An 18872-nucleotide genomic window follows, 5' to 3' on the forward strand; every position below is an offset into this window, starting at 1 on the left:
TATATTTGTTTTTTGTTTTCTGTTTTTTTTTTTTTTTTTTTTTTTTGAGATGGAGTCTCACTCTGTCACCCAGGCTAGAGTGCTGTGGCGCAATCTCAGTCCCTGCAACCTCTACCTCCTGGGTTCAAGCAGTTCACCTGCCTCAGCCTCCCTAGTTGCTGGGATTACAGGCACCCACCACCACACCCAGCTAATTTTTTGTATTTTTAGTAGAGACGGGGTTTCACCATGTTGGCCAGTCTGGTCTCTAACTCCTGACCTCAAGTGATCCACCCACTGTTGCCTCCCAAAGTGCTGGGATTACAGGTGTGAGCCATCATGTCCAGCTATTTCTGCTGCTTTTTTTGTGTCTTGTATTTGTGTTTTATGCTGCTAATATCTTCCTTAGAATATCTGTTGAGCTAATTTCAAATTATTGGATCAGCTATTCTAAAATATCTGCTCTGGTAAGGTTTCGGATATAATATGTGTTTTCCTTTTGAAATGGTTGGGTTCCTCCAGCATCTTGTTATTCCAGTCTCTGAGTTTATTTTCCCCTGGGCCTGTCCCTTTCTGTCAGACAGTATGTACAGAAGGCCAAACTCCAGTCTCTGTTAGTGCCTGTGAGTGCAGGGGGTGGGGTAAGCCCTAGGGTGGGCAGCCTCAGCTACTCATCTCACAAAACAGCCTGTCAGGTCAGTACTTCACTCCTCACCCTCCACAGAGGAGCAGCAGGAAGAAAAGATGGACTCTGTGGGTCATCATTCTCCAGCATGGGGGTTTGACCGGGGAAGGGTGAGGAAACAGCTGCCCAAAGTCAGTCAGCCTCCCATGTTTTTCTTTAGGCCCAAGTCCAACCCCAGTTTCAGTCTTGATGAGGACACAGGGACCGAGGTCTAAGTTGCTGCAGGGGGCAGGGGAGCGGGGGTGGAGCAGGCACACTGTTGATGAGATCGGTGATGGGAAGAGGCAGGAGTCAGTTTCCCACAGCTGTCTATTCCTGCCCTGGCCACAGCGCCACTCCTCACAGCAGTCATCCTCTCTACATGACCTCACCCTCAGGGTTTTCACAGCTTTCTCCATTTTCTCTGTGGTATTCCCTCTGTAGTTCTGGGTGAGCTTGGGGAAAGGAGCCAGCCTGTCATGCCAATTCATCATCATCATTGTGGGAAGTACCTGTTTTACTCTTCTGTATATTCCAGAGCCAGTTTCCTGTTAAAACTAGCACAGTTAACACACCCAAGACCATCTTGCTTGTGTTATCCTTTTCCTATTCACAAATCTCTTATAGGAAGCTTATTATAGATTTCTGATGTTTTAGGGAAAATGGCATTGTCCCCTTCTAAATCATTTCTTATGTCAAGAACTTACTACCCAGTGGGTAGTAAGGACACAGGGACAGGTCTGAGTTGCTGCAGTGGGTAGTAAGTTCTTGATATAAGAAATGATTTAGAAGAGGCATAGTATTTTTCTTATACTTATATAACATTGCAGTACAACTTTGTATTTTTGTCATACCAAATAAGAATTCTGGTGAATCACTGATCTCATTTTGTTTCCTTGACAATGTGGTGTTCTCAGCCACGTGAAACACTTCACTCTTTCAAAATTAAGTCAACAACTATTTAAGGATCTGTTTTTAATATCCTGTACCTAGCACTCAGACCTGAATAGCTTCACTGTTATATCAGTATAAACTGACGATAAGCAGTTTATGTATAAGTAGGGAAGTATGCCATGAAATGCAACATTACAAACGCTTAGAATAGTCTATAGCTGATTCAATTAATTGAATTTTGCCAGATGTTTAAGTTGCTAGAATTTGGAAGAGCTGTCTTGTGTAGACCATCACCTTTGTGGTTGAAAGAATCTATCGATTTATCATTACAAGCCATATGCGGAGAGGCCTGACCAGCTTTTCTTATTTAAAAAAAAAAATTTCTTTAGATGGGGTCTCACAGTGTTGCCCAGGCTGGTCTCCAACTCCTGGGTTTAGGGGATCCTCCCACCTCAGCCTTCAGAGTAGTTGAGATTACAAGCATGTGCCATGATGACTGGCTATATTTAAAAAATATTCTAACATCTGAAAATAATGATTTGATATTTATATTGCATTAGAAATTCTTTTTTTTTTTTTTAAGTGGGACTTATGTAAATTTTTAATTGTGCTAAAATACACATAACATAAAATTTGCCATTGAGTGTTTTTAAGTGCACAGGTCAGTAGTGTTAAGTATATTCATCTTGTTGTGCTACCAGTCTCCAGAACTTCTTTATCTTGCACAACTGACATTCTGTACCCATTAAATCACAATGTTCTATTCTTCACCCCATCTCTAGTGCTTGGCAACCACCCTTCTACTTTCTGTTTCTATGAATTTGACTACTTCGAATACTTCACATAAATGGAACCATCCAGTATTTGTCTTTTTGTGACTGACTTATTTCACTTAGCATGTCCTCAAGGCTCATCTGTGTGATAGCATGCATCAGAATTTCCTTCTTTGTTAAGGCTGCGTTTGTGTGTACACAGATGACCATTCCTCCATTCACTGTTTACCCATTCATTCATCAGCGGACACTTGGGTTGCTTCCACCTGTTGGCTGTTGTGAATAATGTTGCTATGAACATGCATCTATAGAAATACCTCATTATTCATGAATTTTTTTGTTTAGTTCAATGTGTAATAACAAGTTACAACTTTATTTTTTTTTTAATTAAATGTCTTTTGAGATAATTGTAGAATCACATGCAGTTGTGAGGAATAATATAGGGATTTTATCATATGTATAGGTTTGTGTATTGCATCACTGCCAGAATTCTTGTGTCCTCATGCCCCGTCTGTCCTCATGTTGCCCTTTTATAGCTACACCCACAGCCCCAAGCCCTGGAAACCACTAACCTGTTCTCCATTTCTGTCATTTCATCATTTCAAGAATGTTATATAAATGAAACTCTATAGTGTGCAACCTTTTGGGATTGGCTTTTTTCCACTCAGCATAATGCCTTGGAGATTCATCCAAGCTGTTGTATGATTCCATTCCACTACATTGCTAGGTAGCATTCCATGGTATGGATATACCATGGTTTGACATTCACCCATTGAAGGAATTTGGGTTGTTTCTAGTTTTGGGCTGTTACACACACAGTGCTGTGAACATTTGTATACATTTTTTTGTTTGAACCTGAGCTTCCATTTCTCTGGGATAAATGCCCAAGAGTGCAGTTGTTGGGTTATATGGTAATTGCATGTTCAGTTTTGTAAGGGACAGACTGTTTTCCACAGTGTATGATCCAGATTCTCTGCATCCTTGCCAGCATTTGGTGTTCTCACTAATTTTTATTTTAGCCATTGTGATAGGTGTGAAGTGTAGAAATATTTTCTCTTTATTGTGTGTTAACTGTGTGCACTTTGTTAAGCAACCCATCTCTGGAACTAAAGCCTTATGAAACGGTAGCTTTGTACCTGTTTGAGCAATGACTCCTCATTCCTCCCTCCCCCAGCAATCACTATTCTACTTTGTCTCTGTAAATCTAACTGCTCTGGGTACTTCATATGAGTGGAATCATACAATATTTGTCCTTTTGTGACTGTCTTATTTCACTCAGCATGATGTCCTCAAGGCTCACCCATGTCATAGCATGTGTCAGAATTTACTTTTTAAGGTGGAATCATATTCAGTCATAAGAATACCCATTCATGTCTCTTAACAACAGGGATGTGTTCTGAGAACTGCATCCTTAGGCAGTTTTGTCATTGTGTTAACGTAGAGTGTACTTACACCAACTTAGATGGTGTAGCCTAGTACATGCCGTGGCTATATGATGTGTTGCCTGTTCCTCCCAGGATACACACTTGGACAGCAAGTTCATTCAATACTATGTCACTGTATTGAATACTGTAGGTAATTGTATCATGATGGTAAATTGTGTATCTAAACATAGAAAAGGTACAGTAAAAATATGGTATAAAAGATAAAAAATGAGCCTGGGCAACATAATGAGACCCATTTTCTACAAAAAAGTTAAAAATTAGGCAGGCATGGTGGCATATTCCTGTAATTCCAGCTACACGGGAGGCTGAGGCAGGAGGATCACTGGAGTCGAGGAGTTTGAGGCTGCAGTGCTCCATGATCGCATTACTCAGTCCAACTTGGGTGACAGAGTAAGACCTTATCTCAAAAATAAATAAATAAATAAAAGATAAAAAATGTTATACCTGTTTGGGGCACTTGGTAATTTATTATCAAGTTTTATGCAGTATACCTAACTATATACACAACTAGGCAACACTATAGGTTTGTTTACACCAGCATCGCGGCAAGTATGTGAATAATGCATTGTGCTATGACATTTTGATGGCAACAGTGTCACTAGGTGATAAGATATTTTTAGCTCCATTGTTTTATGGGTCTACCATTGTATGTGCCATCCATTGTTGACTGAGACATTGTTATATGGTCATGATTTTAACACATTTTCTTTATCCACTTATCTATCAGTGGACACTTGAGTTGTTCCCATCTTTTGGCTATTGTGAATAATGCTGCTACACACATTGATGTACAATTGATATTCAAGTCCATGCTTTCAATTCTTTTGTGTATATGCCTAGAAGAGGAATTGCTGGATCATGTGGTTGTTCTATGTTTAATTATTTTATTTTATTTTTTGTTTTTTTTGGAACTGCCAATACTGTTTTCCACAGTGACTATATCGTTTTACATTTCCACCAGCAACACAGGGGTTCCTATTTCTGTACTTTCTCACCAACACTTGTTGTTTTCTGTTTTTTAAAATAATAGCCATCTTAATGGGTGAGTGAGCCAAGCCAGAAGAATCAGAGACTGGCCACCAGATCTCTTCTCCCCAGCGACAGAGACCTGAGGCAGTTTCTTTTAGTCAGTTTTATAGTTTCTGAAGAACTATCACCTGATTTATGGCTACTTTTTGGCTAGTCCAAATGTGTTACACAGTTGCTCCTCCTTTTGCTAACAGGCAGAGAGGGAAGGAATAAAGTCTGCTGGGTCTTTCAGGTAGTAGGAAAAGACTGGGATTAGCCATAAGCATTTCTACCTTACTTGGTATCACCTGTGAGGTTGTTTAGTATCAGGGAATTAAGATGACCCCGTACTGGAGGGCTTACAGAAAAATGTATTTGTTCTTTTTCTTTTGCTGATACGTGTTTCCAGTATTTTTTTCAGGCTGAACATTGCCATCTTAGTTAGTTAAAATGGTGTTCTCATATGTTCATCACAGCACTATCCATGATAGCAAAGACAGAATCAACCTAGGTGCCCATCAACTGTGGGTTGGATAAAGAAAATATGGTATATGTAGACCATGGAATACTGCACAGCTATAAAAAAGAACAAAATCATGTCCTTTGTAGCAATATGGATGCAGCTGGAAGTCATTATCCCAAGTGAATTATTGTAGGAACGGAAAACCAAATACTGCGTGTTCTCGCTTATAAGTGGGAGCTAAACATTGGGTACACATGGACATAAAGATGGCAACAGTAGATCCTGGAGATTCCTAGAGGGAATAGGGATTCAAGGACTGAAAAACAACCTGTTGGGTATCATGCTCGCTACCTGAGTGATGGGGTCAGTTGTACCCCAGACTTCAGTGTCATGCAGTATGCCCATATAACAAATCCCTTAATCTAAAAAATTGAAATTATAAAAAAATGAGATTAAAGATATTTTTAAAATAAAAAAGGTATATGCCAAATTGTATGTACATGTTTGTTTATATGCTAAGCAAATGAAACACCTTTCAAAATCCATCATGGTACTTAGACTTTTTTTTTTAATTCCTCTACAGAGAAAGAACAGAATCTAAAGTTTGTAGGGCAGCCATCGACACATTTTACGTTAATGTTAAAGAACAAGTCATCAAATTGGTAAGCTCACTGACATGAATTTGTTGGTCTAAGGTTTTTTTCACTAATCCTGAAGCAGCATATTGTTGTCTTAGAAAAGCTTGCATTTGTTGGCAGTATGGTAATAAACTCCTTAGAACTATTCATAACTATTCATAAAAACATAACTGTTTTTAACTGAATGTGATACATGTGAAACTAACATTTACTTTTGGAAAATAATGTACATACGTATTTTTTGTTTTATGTAGCTTAAAGAAAGCCAGATGTTGAAAAATCTGAAAAGGAAGAATGCTAAGGTAAATGATGTATGTGATTAGAGTCATAGAGTCAATACTAACATGTAGAGTTATGTAAAGACTTGACTCTGGGTTTACAGCCTTTAGAGTGTGAGTAGATTTCATAATCTTGTCAGGCTTTTATTTGGTTGATCTCATGGTTGATATGGTTGGTATTATTAATGCAAGGTAAGGAATGGGGATCCTAGTCACTTTTGTTTCCTAAGGCTGCACAAGTGTCAAAATAATTGTTTTTATAATTAAAGACAGAAATTTAAGCCTTTTATTAATGTCACAAAGTTAGCTTTTAAAAGACTACCAAGTCCAAGATGACCACTTATATGGATAAATATTAATATATATTTATTGCTTTTGCGGACGTCGAAAAGCACAACCTTTTAGAATAAAGAACTGTCCCAGGTAGGACAGCCTGGGAAGAATACTGGGTTAAGGGTCAGGAGACCTCATGTCTAGTCCTGGCTCTGCTGCTTCATTGCCATACCACCTATAAACTATACACCACTGGGTCTGCAGTGGGCGACAAGCCAGCCAACATGAGAGTCTCCTTTGCTTACCTGGAAACGGCTGGACCAAATGGCCTCTGAGCGTCAGAGGTGAATCCAGGAGTGGAAGACCACCTCTGCATTTAAAATAGAACTAGACTTGAAATACATACATTTTCCTTCCAGTGATTGCAAGCTCTGGGATGTTTTTGTTTTTCTTTCAGTTTTAATCTTTTATTGGTCATTTCTGCATTACTTATTACCGAATGGGAACACTATGAATGTCTAACAGTGGAGTATTACGTAGTCACTAAAAGTGACTCGATGACTGAGATAATAAAATACATTGAAATGTTCCTTTTAAAATACAGAGTGGATCACAACACTCCCCTGCTTTGATAGTTTCCTAGTGCACCTAGATAAAATCTCCTCACTTTACAGGTCACAGGGTCCAGTAAAGACCTGGCCCTTGCTTTTCTTTTCCAGAGTTCTCTCTTCTTTTCCTTTATAGCACATATCACAGGTTGTAAATACATATTGTTTCTGTGTAATGTCTGTCTTCCCCATTAGACCAAAGTCTGTGATGGTAAGAATTGGGTCTGTCTTGTTTTCCACTGCACTTCATTACCTGGCAGCGTATGTGGCAGTGCTCAAACAGTTACAAATTAATTTTAACACAAATGATTGTGTTACTTAGATGATTTCAGATATCGAAAAGAAAAGGCAGCGTATGATTGAAGTCCAGGATGAACTGCTTCGGTAAGATACTATCAAATCCTGTTTGAGCACTTACCTAAAAGGATGTAATTATGGTGTGTCATTTAGGGGAGTGACACTTGCTGCTGTGTTGTATTAAAGCCCAGGTTATCTTCAAGCTCCGATACTCAGTGAAGGCAGGGTATGTTGCCTAGTTGCCCCACCTTTTGGCAAAGGAGAATTCCACACTGATCTATCTCCACAGATTTCTCAGCTCTGGCCTTAAGAGATATAATGCCTAGATTCCAGAATTCAGCTGCCTGGGTTGAATTCTAGAATCTACGCATTAAACTGCTTGAACTGCTTGGGTTGAACCCAAGCTCTGCCACTTACTGGCTGCGCAACCTTGACCAAGTTATTTGGTGTCCCAGTGTCTCAGTTGCCTCTTTTGTATGTAGGCGTCATCATCATCATACCTAGACTTCGGTATTCTCAAATTCTGCCTCTGTCTTTGGTTACTTTTGCTCACATGTGAAAAACATAGAGTGCTGTGGAAATTAGATGAGTACATATATAGAAAGTGCTGTGGAAATTAGATGAGCACATATATAGAAAGTGCGCCACAGGGACAGGCGCACGCAGTAAGTGCTGTGTATGTGTTGACAGTTGTTGTTTATGTTGTTACGGTCGAAGGGTATGCCTTGGAGTGGCATGCATGTGAATCCACTCCCAAGTGTGGGCCAGGTGAACTTACCAGGCCCTGCAGGCCAGGGCTGCCCCCAATTTCTGGTTAGGAAGACTGGAGCGCACATCAGGTGGCAGCCCACAAGTATGTTTTGAGGCCATGGCTGTCATGAGAGTTAGAGTCTTGGTAATAAAACAGTGCTAGATGTGCTGTCTGTTCCTGAGCTTAAAAATAGCTTGAGAAAGAAAGTGATATTGTCAGAAAATAATGTGTATAATTAAAAGTTGAAACTTTTAAAAACTCATTCAAAACTAAGTTTTTAAAAAGAGCCTGCTAGGTCAGGCACAGTGGCTCACACCTGTAATCCCAGCACTTTGGGAGGTCAAGGTGGGCGGATCACTTGAGGTCAGGAGTTCAAGACCAGCTTGGCCAACATAGTGAAACCCCATCTCAAAAATACAAAAATTAACGGGGTGTGGTGGCGCACGCCTGTAATCTGAGCTACTGGGGAGGTTGAAGCACAAGAATCACTTGAACCTGGGAGGCAGAAGTTACAGGGAACCAAGATCGTGCCCGTGCACCCCAGCCTGGGTGACAGAGTGAAACTGTGTCTCAAAAAAAAAAAGAAAAGAGAGACTGCCACAGGAGTTTAAGGGGGAGAAAGCAGTTGTCTAATCTGTTGGTTTCTAAATCGAGTCTCTGGACAGGTGCTGGCCTATGGTAAGGTTTTCATTGACCCAGGCCAAAATAAGAAAACTAAAGGCAAATATAACAAGGAAAGCTGACATTTACAAGCTTCCTCTGTGGCAGGGCACTTTCCTAAACGCTTTCTATGCTAACTCATCATCACAGTCCTATGAGACAAGTGGTTATAGCTATAGTCAGGCTGTGCCTGGTTACACTTGTCTTCAGTGTGAGACTACTGAGATGAGTTTTTTTGTTTTTTTGTGTTTGTTTGTTTTTTTTTTTTTTTGATCCAGAGTCTCACTCTCGCCCAGGCTGGAGTTCAGTGGCGCTATCTCGGGCTCGCCGCGAGCTCCGCCTCCCAGGTTCATACCATTCTCCTGCTTCAGCCTCTCAAGTAGCTGGGACTACAGGCGCCCGCCACCACACCTGGCTAATTTTTTTTTGTATTTTTAATAGAGACAGGGTTTCACTGTGTTAGCCAGGATGGTCTGGATCTCCTGACCTTGTGATCCGCCCGCCTCGGCCTCCTAAAGTGCTGGGTTTACAGATGTGAGCCACCGCACCCGGCCTGAGACATGTTTTAAAGACTGACTTTTGTTTCTTTTCCAGATATAAATTTAGAAGTTGAGAAGTATATTTTGAAAAGGCATAATAAAAAAAACTATGGTATATCATTATTTTAACTTGCTATATGAAAACCTAAAGCACAGGCTTTTGTTTCTTTTCTAGATATAAATTTAGAAGTTGAGAAGTGTATTTTGAAAAGGTGTAATAAAAAAAACTATGGTATATCATTATTTTAACTTGCCATATGAAAACTTAAGGCACAGGGAGGTAACTTGCCCAGAGGCGCAGCTCTAGGTAGTGGGGGAGCCAGGATTCACTGTCAGCTGACTGACTCCAAATTCAGCACTCCTGACCACGACTGCCAGCTCAGTAGTGAGTTTTCCCCAGCGCTGCATTTGTTCAATGTAAAGAATTGTTAAGGAAGACTTTTCGTGACTCATGCTGGTAATCCCAGCACTTTGGGAGGCTGAGGCGGGTGGATCAGTGAGGTCAGGAGTTTTGAGACCAGCCTGGCCAACATGTTGAAACCCCATCTCTACTAAAAATACAAAAATTAGCCGGGCGTGGTAGTGGGCGCCTGTAATCCCAGCTATTTGGGAGGCTGAGGCAGGGGAATCGCTTGAACCCAGGAGGCAGAGGTTGCAGTGAGATGAGATCATGCCCCTGCACTCCAGCCTGGGTGACAGAACAAGACTCCGTCTCAAAAAAAAAAAAAAAAAAAGACGTTTTTATGAAATTATATTAGAGAATAGTTGTGTTTTAAATCTTTATTTGGCAAAATACAAAATTTGCCGCCTTTGCCCCTCATTTTTTTTGTTGGTCCATAAAACCCAAGTTATACCTTTTTATTTTATAGGTGAAGAAATTCAGCCATTGAGATGAAACAGTTTGCCCAAGGTCACATGTTTTCATCCAGGCACTGAACGTCTTCCACTGGTTTTATTAGACTTTGGAGAGTGGACAAGATTTGATAAGAGGAAGGAGCACTGGGAAAGCTTTTTGTCCGTGGTTTCTGTGTTAGACTGTAGTGCCTGGCTCCTCCGGCACGAGCCTCTGAATGTTAGCCAAACATACATTTGATCCAGTAGTTCCGTAGACTTGAATGGCTTGATGAATTTCAACATTTATAAGGAATATTCTTCTGTGAATGTCACTGCTAATTATTCATTGTGCATTGTATTTCAGAGATTTTTTTTTTCCTACATTTTAAACTGAAACCCAGAATCTTTTACACATTCATAGTTTCAGAGCCAAAGCAAATCATCTAGTTGGCCAACCCCGGTTCTTCACACTCGCTCAGTGTACTTACAACCTCAGTTTCACACACGATAGACTGGTACATTTTATTATATGTCACTTATTTTTGTTTTAGGTTAGAGCCACAGCTGAAACAACTACAAACAAAATATGATGAACTTAGAGAGAGAAAGTCTTCCCTTAGGAATGCAGCATATTTCTTATCTAATTTAAAACAGCTTTATCAAGATTATTCGGATGTTCAAGCAAAAGAACCAAACATAAAGGAAACGGTAATTCCAATTTTACTTTTTACCATGCTTCAGAAGATGATTGCGGGAGGGCATTTTCATGCTAGAGTATCAGAAGCTTTGGGGAAAGACAAGTGCAGAGACAGAATTACAGAGTCCACCTAAAATAGTACCGCTGTAAGCCAGTGAAACTTCATTATATCAGCACTTTTCTTAGCTACTTAATGAAGGCTGGAGGAGTAATGTCCAGAATTGCTGATTCGTGTAAGATATTTTCACTCGGACAGCTGAATTTCATCAAGGGAAGTTTATATTCTGTGTATAAATCTCAACTGAAAAATCACACTCTGCTGTATTATAATTTTCATTCATATAAGACCACTGAGCCATGTTTGAAAGACCAACCTTTTCTGTTTTGTCTAGCCCATGTTCACAGCGTCTTTTACATATGAAAAACAAGCGATTTTTCCATATAAGTGGTAGGTATGATTTTAGAAGCTAAGAAACAGGCCGGGTGTGATGGCTCTCACTTGTAATCACAGCACTTTGGGAGGCTGAGGCAGGTAGATCCCTTGAGCCCAGGAGTTCAAGACCAGCCTTGGGCGATATGGTGAAACCCTCTCTCTACTAAAATACAAAAACTAGCCAGGTGTGGTGGTGCGTGCTTGTAGTCCCAGCTACTCAGGAGGCCGAGGTGGGAAGATCACTTGAGCCCTGGAGGTCCAGGCTGCACTGAGCTGTGATCGCACCACTGCACTCCAGCCTGGGTGACAGAGCAAGACCTTGTCTCAAAAAAAAAAAAAAAAAAAAAAAAAAAGTTAAGAAACATTAAAAGGGAATATAATGGGAAAACATATTTATTGTTTTAATACGTTTTGTAGCTGCTTCTGGATTTTTACTGCAGACTTTGCTACTGTTAGGCCATCTGCCTCAGATTAATAGAAATGTTTAAGTTCTAGGGAAAAAATTTGTATACCCTAATATAATTTTATATAAAATATGTATAATTATATGTAATATACACATATTTTATGATCAGATTTGTATTCTTCACTTCTAAATTCAATGTTAAGGTTTTGACACTGATCTAAGTTAATTTTCCTGAGCCTAAGATTTGTTTATATATTAGAGATCTGGAAATAGAATGCTTTTAAAGGTATTTTTTTAAATTACCTCACTAGTCCAAAGCTTATGATGTGGAGTTTGGTTACTAAATTTGGGGAAGTTACCTGTAGCATTGATTCAGCTTGAACATAATACTTTAGTTAAAAGCGAGGTTTAGTGTCTCTGCCTTGTCTGGAAAACACCACTGGATGAGCATCCTGTTCTTGGCATGACCTCAGTGCCTTCTTGCACTCCTCTTGTAGTAACTCTCACTTTTGCCTTATTGAGTGTAGATATTTGGGCATATGTCTTACTCTAAACATTTAGTGACAAATGTGACTTCTTCCCCTTTATCCCTCCCTAGAGCAGGTGCCCATGGGAGCTTGAACACATTAGTTTGTCAAATATTTGTATAAAATTTCATTATCATGTGTGGTAGTCACAGCATGACAGCTTTTCTGCTGTCATCTTGAAAACATGATATTAAACAGCAAACTATCAAAGTATGATACAATTCTGTAAGGGGAATTTAATCATGCACCCTTAGATACAATTTGCAACTGGAATTTTGACTTTGTTAATTATTTCAAAATCGGGGCTGGGCATGGTGGCTCACGCCTGTAATCCCAGCACTTTGGGAGGCTGAGGCCGGTGGATCACAAGGTCAGGAGTTCAAGACCAGCCTGGCCAACATGGTGAAACCTCGTCTCTACTAAAAAACTTAAAAAAATAAAAAAAGCCGGGCCTGGTGGCGGGCGCCTGTAATCCCAGCTACCTGGGAGGCTGAGGCAGAGAATTGCTTGAACCCAGGAGGCGGAGATTGCAGTGAGCCAAGATCACGCCACTGTATACTCTAGCCTGCTGACAGAGTGAGACTCCGTCTCAAAATGTTAATTATTTCAAAATCATGAGTTGGATGTTGTGTTTTATTTTATGTTGGGTTTGTGTTCTAATTTTAACTTTAATCATTAAGAACATTTGGATTGGTAACCTTTGAGACATTTAATTGATTCTCCCAATAATTTCTTGAGATGATAGATTTGGGGTTTTTTTTTTTCTTAGGAACTTTTATGGATCTGGTGTCCTCATTCCATTAGTTCTTTAGTTAAAGTAAAACCTATCTTACAGTTTTCAGTGTTTTAAAATAGACATGATATCAAGCAGACCCTACACAGCACGAGCAGACTTGCCAAAACCAAGCCTTGACGTGTCCCAGGCATGATTTCCTGTCTTCAGTAATAGAGATGATACAGTTCTTTGAATCAACTGGTCTTCTGGGATAAGAAGATCAGTTCAAGCTTTGCAGAGCAGCTCCCTAGCTACTTCGTGATCAATTATGTTTTAAGGAAATGGATTAAAACCAGTTGTCTTAATGGTCCTAGTTAAAAATGAGAGGAGTAGTTAATGGAAAGCTCAATCAAAATTTGCATTGGTCATAAGACTGGGCTACGTGACGACAAGGTTGTAAGTTTTTGATATTGCTAATTATATAAGTTTTTTTCTTTCAACAGTATGATTCATCCAGCCTTCCAGCCCTGTTATTTAAAGCAAGAACACTTTTGGGAGCCGAAAGCCATCTGCGAAATATCAACCATCAGTTAGAGAAGCTCCTTGACCAGGAATGAGAAGAGCAATCTACTAAAATGTGCCCATAGGAAGACTAGTCTCATGCTGTTACCGTCTGAAACTGTACTTTTATAAATAAATTGTTTTGCAAAGAAGTTATGGCCTACTTGCCAGAATCTAAAATTTGTTATTCAAATTAAATGGCTGTGAACAATGTTAAATAGCATCAGTTTGTCCAATAGTTTTAGAGGCCATAATCATCTTTTCTGGTTAATATCTTGAGTAATTTAAAAATGTTGACACCTTAATCAGCCCCAGATATGAGCTGTAATAAACCTGTAAAATTAAGTTGATGTGAATGTAATTTTGATTAGTTAAGGCGATTTCTATTGAATTTAAGTACATCAAAGGTAATTTTTAATAAAATTGGTTTATAGAAGTAAAAAACAAAAATTGGAAAGCAAAGTGATAAAACTTATCAGGTTGAATGATATATTTATCAAATCTCACAGACATCAGGCAAATTATAGCCTGGTGACAAAAGTGTCCATAGTGAATTAGCTACTCTTGTAATACTTCTATAATTAGCTCATCAGGAATTTCATCCGCTTCATTGTTATAACTGAGAAGACTGTTCTCTGCAGCTTCAGCTAGTTCAGCATCTTCAGTAGCTTCTAAAAAATAAGCATCATCAATGTCATTATCCCAGACAGCATCAGCAGATGCACCTGTTGACAGCTTGCTAGGTGATGGTTTATGAGGATTCTGGGTTTCATTGCTCCTAGTTTCATCTGCTTCATCTGTTGTCAACTCTTCTTCCTTTATTTCAGTGGGGAAGGGTGAGAGAGTGGGACAGGAAAATATTTACTCAGGATATGTGATTTAACCATATACTCTATGTTGAAGTAAGGTATTAAGTGACAGATACTAAAGTGAATATGCTGAAGGAATGCTGTCTCCGATATCTCACCGTGGGAATGAGTGCACTGAGGCAAACATTGTTGCACCGAAGCTCAGACACACTTGAAATTCCAAATTTGAAATTACCTGCAGTGCTGTGACACATACTTTTCAATATTCCCCAATGGAGGAAGAGCAAGAGTAGATTTAATTTTTTAACAAGTGGACAGTCCAGCTGAAGACAAATCAAGATAAATTTGCTACCTTTACAATGGACTTAACTACCCATGCTCTAAATTTTAAAGTATTTAGAAAATTATAAACGGATTGAAAAAAGATTAAAAACAGTTGCCAAAATATGACTGGATTGTATATTACATAATAGTATTGTATCAATTATTTTACCATAGAATGTCGTCAGTATAGACATTTAGTTGATCCTCTCAAAAAATTATTTATGTAAAGAATGTCCTTATTCAGTGCAGTGGCACGTGCCTGTAATCCCAGCTACTTGGGAGGCTAAGACAGGACGACTGCTTGAGGCCAGGAGTTTGAGACCAGCCCGGGCAACATGATACCCCCCTCTCATTAAAAAATCTACAGAATGTCTTATTCTTCAGCTACGTGCTTAAATATTAGGAGATGAAGGGTTTTGATGTCTGCAGTTTGAGTCATCAAAAATAAGAATGCATATGTATATACAGTAGAAGGAGAAAACGAATGTTGCCAAATGTTAACAAATGGCAAATCTCAATGAAGGACAGACAGCAGAGTTCCTTATTCTTGTACATTTCTGTAGGTCAGACCTTTATATTAAATTTAAAATCAGGTCACCAATGAAATAAAATGATCAGTGCAATAGAAAAGCAGGTATAAATAAAACCAACTGGTAATTTAGTTTAAAATATTTTTTTAAAAACCAGATGAAGCACGAGGCAAAATGTTAACTGAAAACCAAGTGATAGGTTCATGGGTGTTCATTATATATCTTTTATTATTTTAAACAGTTATGTCCAAGTAGTAATACTGTACCCCAATGGTACTTTCAACTTGGCATTTTTGACACGTTACTGGATAAGCGGAAAAAGCTTAAAAATCCACTGCAACCACAAATACCGAAATCACAATCCAGACCAACAAGGATGATAAAATCCTCCTCCTCTGGGAGACAGTTTATTTTTTTAAATTTACTTTGTTCTTATTTCAACACACATTTTAACCTGGTATTTTGCCAGAGAATTTGGCTATCAGTTATTTTATGTCCAGCTCTTGCAGACCAAGAATGGAATTTCCACCATTTCAAACGGATGGAGTTTTTTTCGATGGACATGTGTTACAACTTGAGTAGATACCAGATTGAATTTTCTAGACTATAAACCCAATCACTTGTTCTGCTTGTAGCAGGTAACTTTATTCTAACCATAACACTATAAAGGAAAAAGCTGATAGATGTGACCAAAAAAAACAAAAACACAAACTAAAACCTAAAAGTAAAAGAAATATGTCAAAAAGAGTACTTAAGTTATTGCAAAAAAGTTACAGAAAAATGGATAGAGGACAGGTACACGCACTTCATTACAGAAATACTAATAGTGAATCTGAAAAAAGTTCATTAAAGAAATGCAAATTAAAACAACTGAGGTACTGCATTTTTGCCTACCAGATGAGTAGTGATTCGAGGTAAACAAGCACTGTTGGCAAAGTGTGAGGTAATAGGTGCTCTCAAATTATTTGTGGAGGTCTAATATCCTATACTTTGCATGGAGAGCAATTTGTGCCACTGAAGATATTTGTGATACTTCAAGTAGAAAAAAAACTGAAATAGTATGTGTGCTATCACAATGAACACATAAATTCTCAAAGGTACATGCCAAAACATTTGTATCATTTATCTCTGGTCAAATGAGTGAGGAAGATTCCTCTTTTGCTTTTTGTGTATTTCCTAATTTTATGGTTTTTTTTTTTTTTTTTTTTTTTCTTTTTTGAGGCAGTCTCACTCTTATCTGCCAGGCTGGAGTGTAGTGGCATGATATCAGCTCACTGCAACCTCCGCCTACCGGGTTCAAGGGATTCTCCTGCCTCAGGCTCCTGAGTAGCTGGGATTATAGGCATGGGTCACCACACCTGGCTAATTTTTGTATTTTTAGTAGAGATGGGGTTTCTCCATGTTGGCCAGGCTGGTCTCAAACTCATGACCTCAAGTGATCCGCCTGCCTCGGCCTCTTAAAGTGCTGGGATTACAGGCCTGAGCCACCGTGCCTGACCTAATTTTATGTATTTTCATTTCAGTCTACAATGCATGTTAATTATTTGGGTAAATAAAAATCTTTAAGAGAAAAATGTTGGTTTGACAATCTGGTAATACCTGCCAAAATTAAAACTGAATATGCCCTTTGACACAATTCTACTTCTAGAAATTCATCCTACAGATACAAATGTTCAAAGAAACACAAAGATGGGTATTTTGTTACTTTGAAAAGCAAAATATGGGAAACTTCTTAAATGCCTGGGACTGATGAAATTGTACACCTTCTCAAGCAGCAGTGAAAAACAAGGTGTGTATTAGGTATGTGCTGAAACGGGAAAATCACTACAATATATTCCTACAATACAGTCATAAGTGAAAACAAGGTACCAAATGGGGTTCAAAGCTATTTGGACACTCATGGCTCAGGTATACTATTGTACCAATAACTCCCTGGTAAGGAGAAAGACTAAAATCTGTACTTACCTCTTTGAAAAGAAACAGGAGACATACTTCAGCAGGCAATGGGAAACCTGAATCAGAAAGACAGCAAAACTATTACATATTATAGCTATCTAATTTTTACTTTGTGGTAAATGTAAAAATTAGTAACTCACAGTCAGATTTGAAGTTTTCTGCTTTACATACAGGGTCATGACATTTTTGATACCAAACTTCATTTTTCAGATCAACCAGAATCCTTTGTTTAAAAAAAAAAAAAAAAGTAATATTAATACCCAGACTGGGTAGAAAACAAAATCCAGCTGCATGCTGTTCCAAAAAAAATTCCTAAAACTTACAAAGATGGAGATAAATTAAAAAGTGAAAGGATAAAAATATATATCAACCAAAACAGTGGTTGCCAAAAATCACACAAAATGAACTGCAGGGCAAAAAGTAGATACAAAAGTTCCCCCAGGAAGATACAACAATTCTCAACCTGTATTCACCAAATAATACAGCTGCATCTTTGTAGAGCTGGGGTTTGGGGTGTGGTTATAATAAAAAGCACCATTAACATCAGGCCAGGCGCCGTGGCTCACACCTGTTTGGGAGGCGAAGGTGGGTGGATCACAAGGTCAGGAGTTTGAGACCTGCCTGGCCAACATGGTGAAACCCCATCTCTAATAAAAATACAAAAAAAATTAGCCAGGCGTGGTGGCGGGCACCAGTAATCCCAGCTACTCAGGGGGCTGAGGCAGGAGAATTGCTTGAACCCGGGAGGCAGAGGTTGCAGTGAGCCAAGATCGCGCCATTGCACTCCAGCCTGGGTGACAGAGCAAGGCTCCGTCTCAAAAAAGCACCATTAACATCAACGGAGAACAAGGTATGAGTTAGGGAGGCCAGTGTCTAATCTGATTCCAAAGTTTAAGAGTGCATACATAGGCCTGGCGAGGTGGTTCACACCTGTAATCCCAGCATTTTGGGAGGCTGAGGTGGGAGGATAGCTTGAGGGCAGGAATTCGAGGCCAACCTGGGCAACAGAGAGAGACCCCATCTACAAAAAATTTAAAAATTAACCAACCATGGTGGCACACCTGTAGTCTAAACTACTCGAGAGGCTGAAGCAGGAATATCGCTCAAGCCCAGGAGATGAAAGCTGCAGTGAGCCACTGCACTGTGTCCTCAAGCCTGGGCCATGCCACTGCACTCAAGCCTGGGTGACAGGGTGAGACCCTGTCTCAAAAACATGAAAAAAAGGAGAGTATACATCCCATTAATAAGTAATAGTATTTAAGAATGAAATCAAAGTTTGGTTTTTTGTTTGTTTGTTTTAGTTTAATGGATACTGTTATTCAAAATGCCACTAAACTGTTAGGACATAAACACTTACCAAGTTGTTTGAAATTCATTACCAGAGCTCAGGTATTTCTTTCAGCCTCAGAGAAAACGTGAAAAAACAAAGACACCAGGGGAACCATGAACCAAGAAAATCTGGGAACTTCTGGACCAAATGCTAGGCGTTCAGTCCTTACCTACAGAATGCTCTTTGCGGGAAGTTTCTGATTTTAGAATTGCATTGGTAAGTCAGTCTGGAATGGATGCATTGCGAGGCACGCCTTCCGGAAATGTCACCCAGCTGTGCAACTGGAGTCTACAGTGCAGGTGAGTCATAACCTTGGCGCTTCCGCTGTGCGCAGGGTTGCGCACTTCTGCCTCGGGTTTCCGCGTGAGTCAGAAAGAGCAGATGCCCTGGGCCTTGCTCTGCCCCATTTGTGCCTTTTCATTCCTTGTATTCTGACATTATTAGTAAAGCTTGACACTGGGCAAGATTTCTGATGTGCGT

General features: G+C 39.3%; 2 protein-coding genes across 11 annotated transcripts in view; one reads left to right on the forward strand and one right to left on the reverse strand.

Annotated features, from left to right (window-relative positions):
- Positions 1–13788, forward strand: part of CENPU (centromere protein U) — a 43549-nt gene extending 29761 nt beyond the window's left edge. Inside the window, exons 9-13 of one of the 2 annotated variants that reach the window (XM_050791704.1) lie at positions 5810–5888; positions 6119–6166; positions 7346–7407; positions 10656–10812; positions 13386–13788. In XM_050791704.1, the coding sequence (XP_050647661.1) occupies positions 5810–5888; positions 6119–6166; positions 7346–7407; positions 10656–10812; positions 13386–13499 (460 nt within the window). In that variant the 3' untranslated portion in view covers positions 13500–13788. Of the gene's footprint in view, positions 1–5809; positions 5889–6118; positions 6167–7345; positions 7408–10655; positions 10813–13385 lie in introns of those variants that run through there. The other variant, XM_050791705.1, reaches the window with a different exon arrangement.
- A 52-nt stretch (positions 13789–13840) lies between these two features.
- PRIMPOL (primase and DNA directed polymerase) overlaps positions 13841–18872 on the reverse strand; it is a 42006-nt gene continuing 36974 nt past the window's right edge. For 7 of the 9 annotated variants that reach the window (XM_050791695.1, XM_050791694.1, XM_050791703.1 and 4 more), the window contains 3 exons: positions 17203–17285; positions 17072–17118; positions 13841–14259 (listed from right to left, as the gene is read on the reverse strand). In XM_050791695.1, coding sequence (XP_050647652.1) covers positions 14002–14259; positions 17072–17118; positions 17203–17285 — 388 coding nt within the window. In that variant the 3' untranslated portion in view covers positions 13841–14001. Of the gene's footprint in view, positions 14260–17070; positions 17119–17202; positions 17286–18872 lie in introns of all 9 variants that reach the window. The other 2 variants (XM_050791701.1, XM_050791699.1) reach the window with 2 other exon arrangements.

Source organism: Macaca thibetana, chromosome 5, assembly GCF_024542745.1.
Source record: "Macaca thibetana thibetana isolate TM-01 chromosome 5, ASM2454274v1, whole genome shotgun sequence".
Taxonomy (NCBI): Eukaryota; Metazoa; Chordata; class Mammalia; order Primates; family Cercopithecidae; genus Macaca; species Macaca thibetana.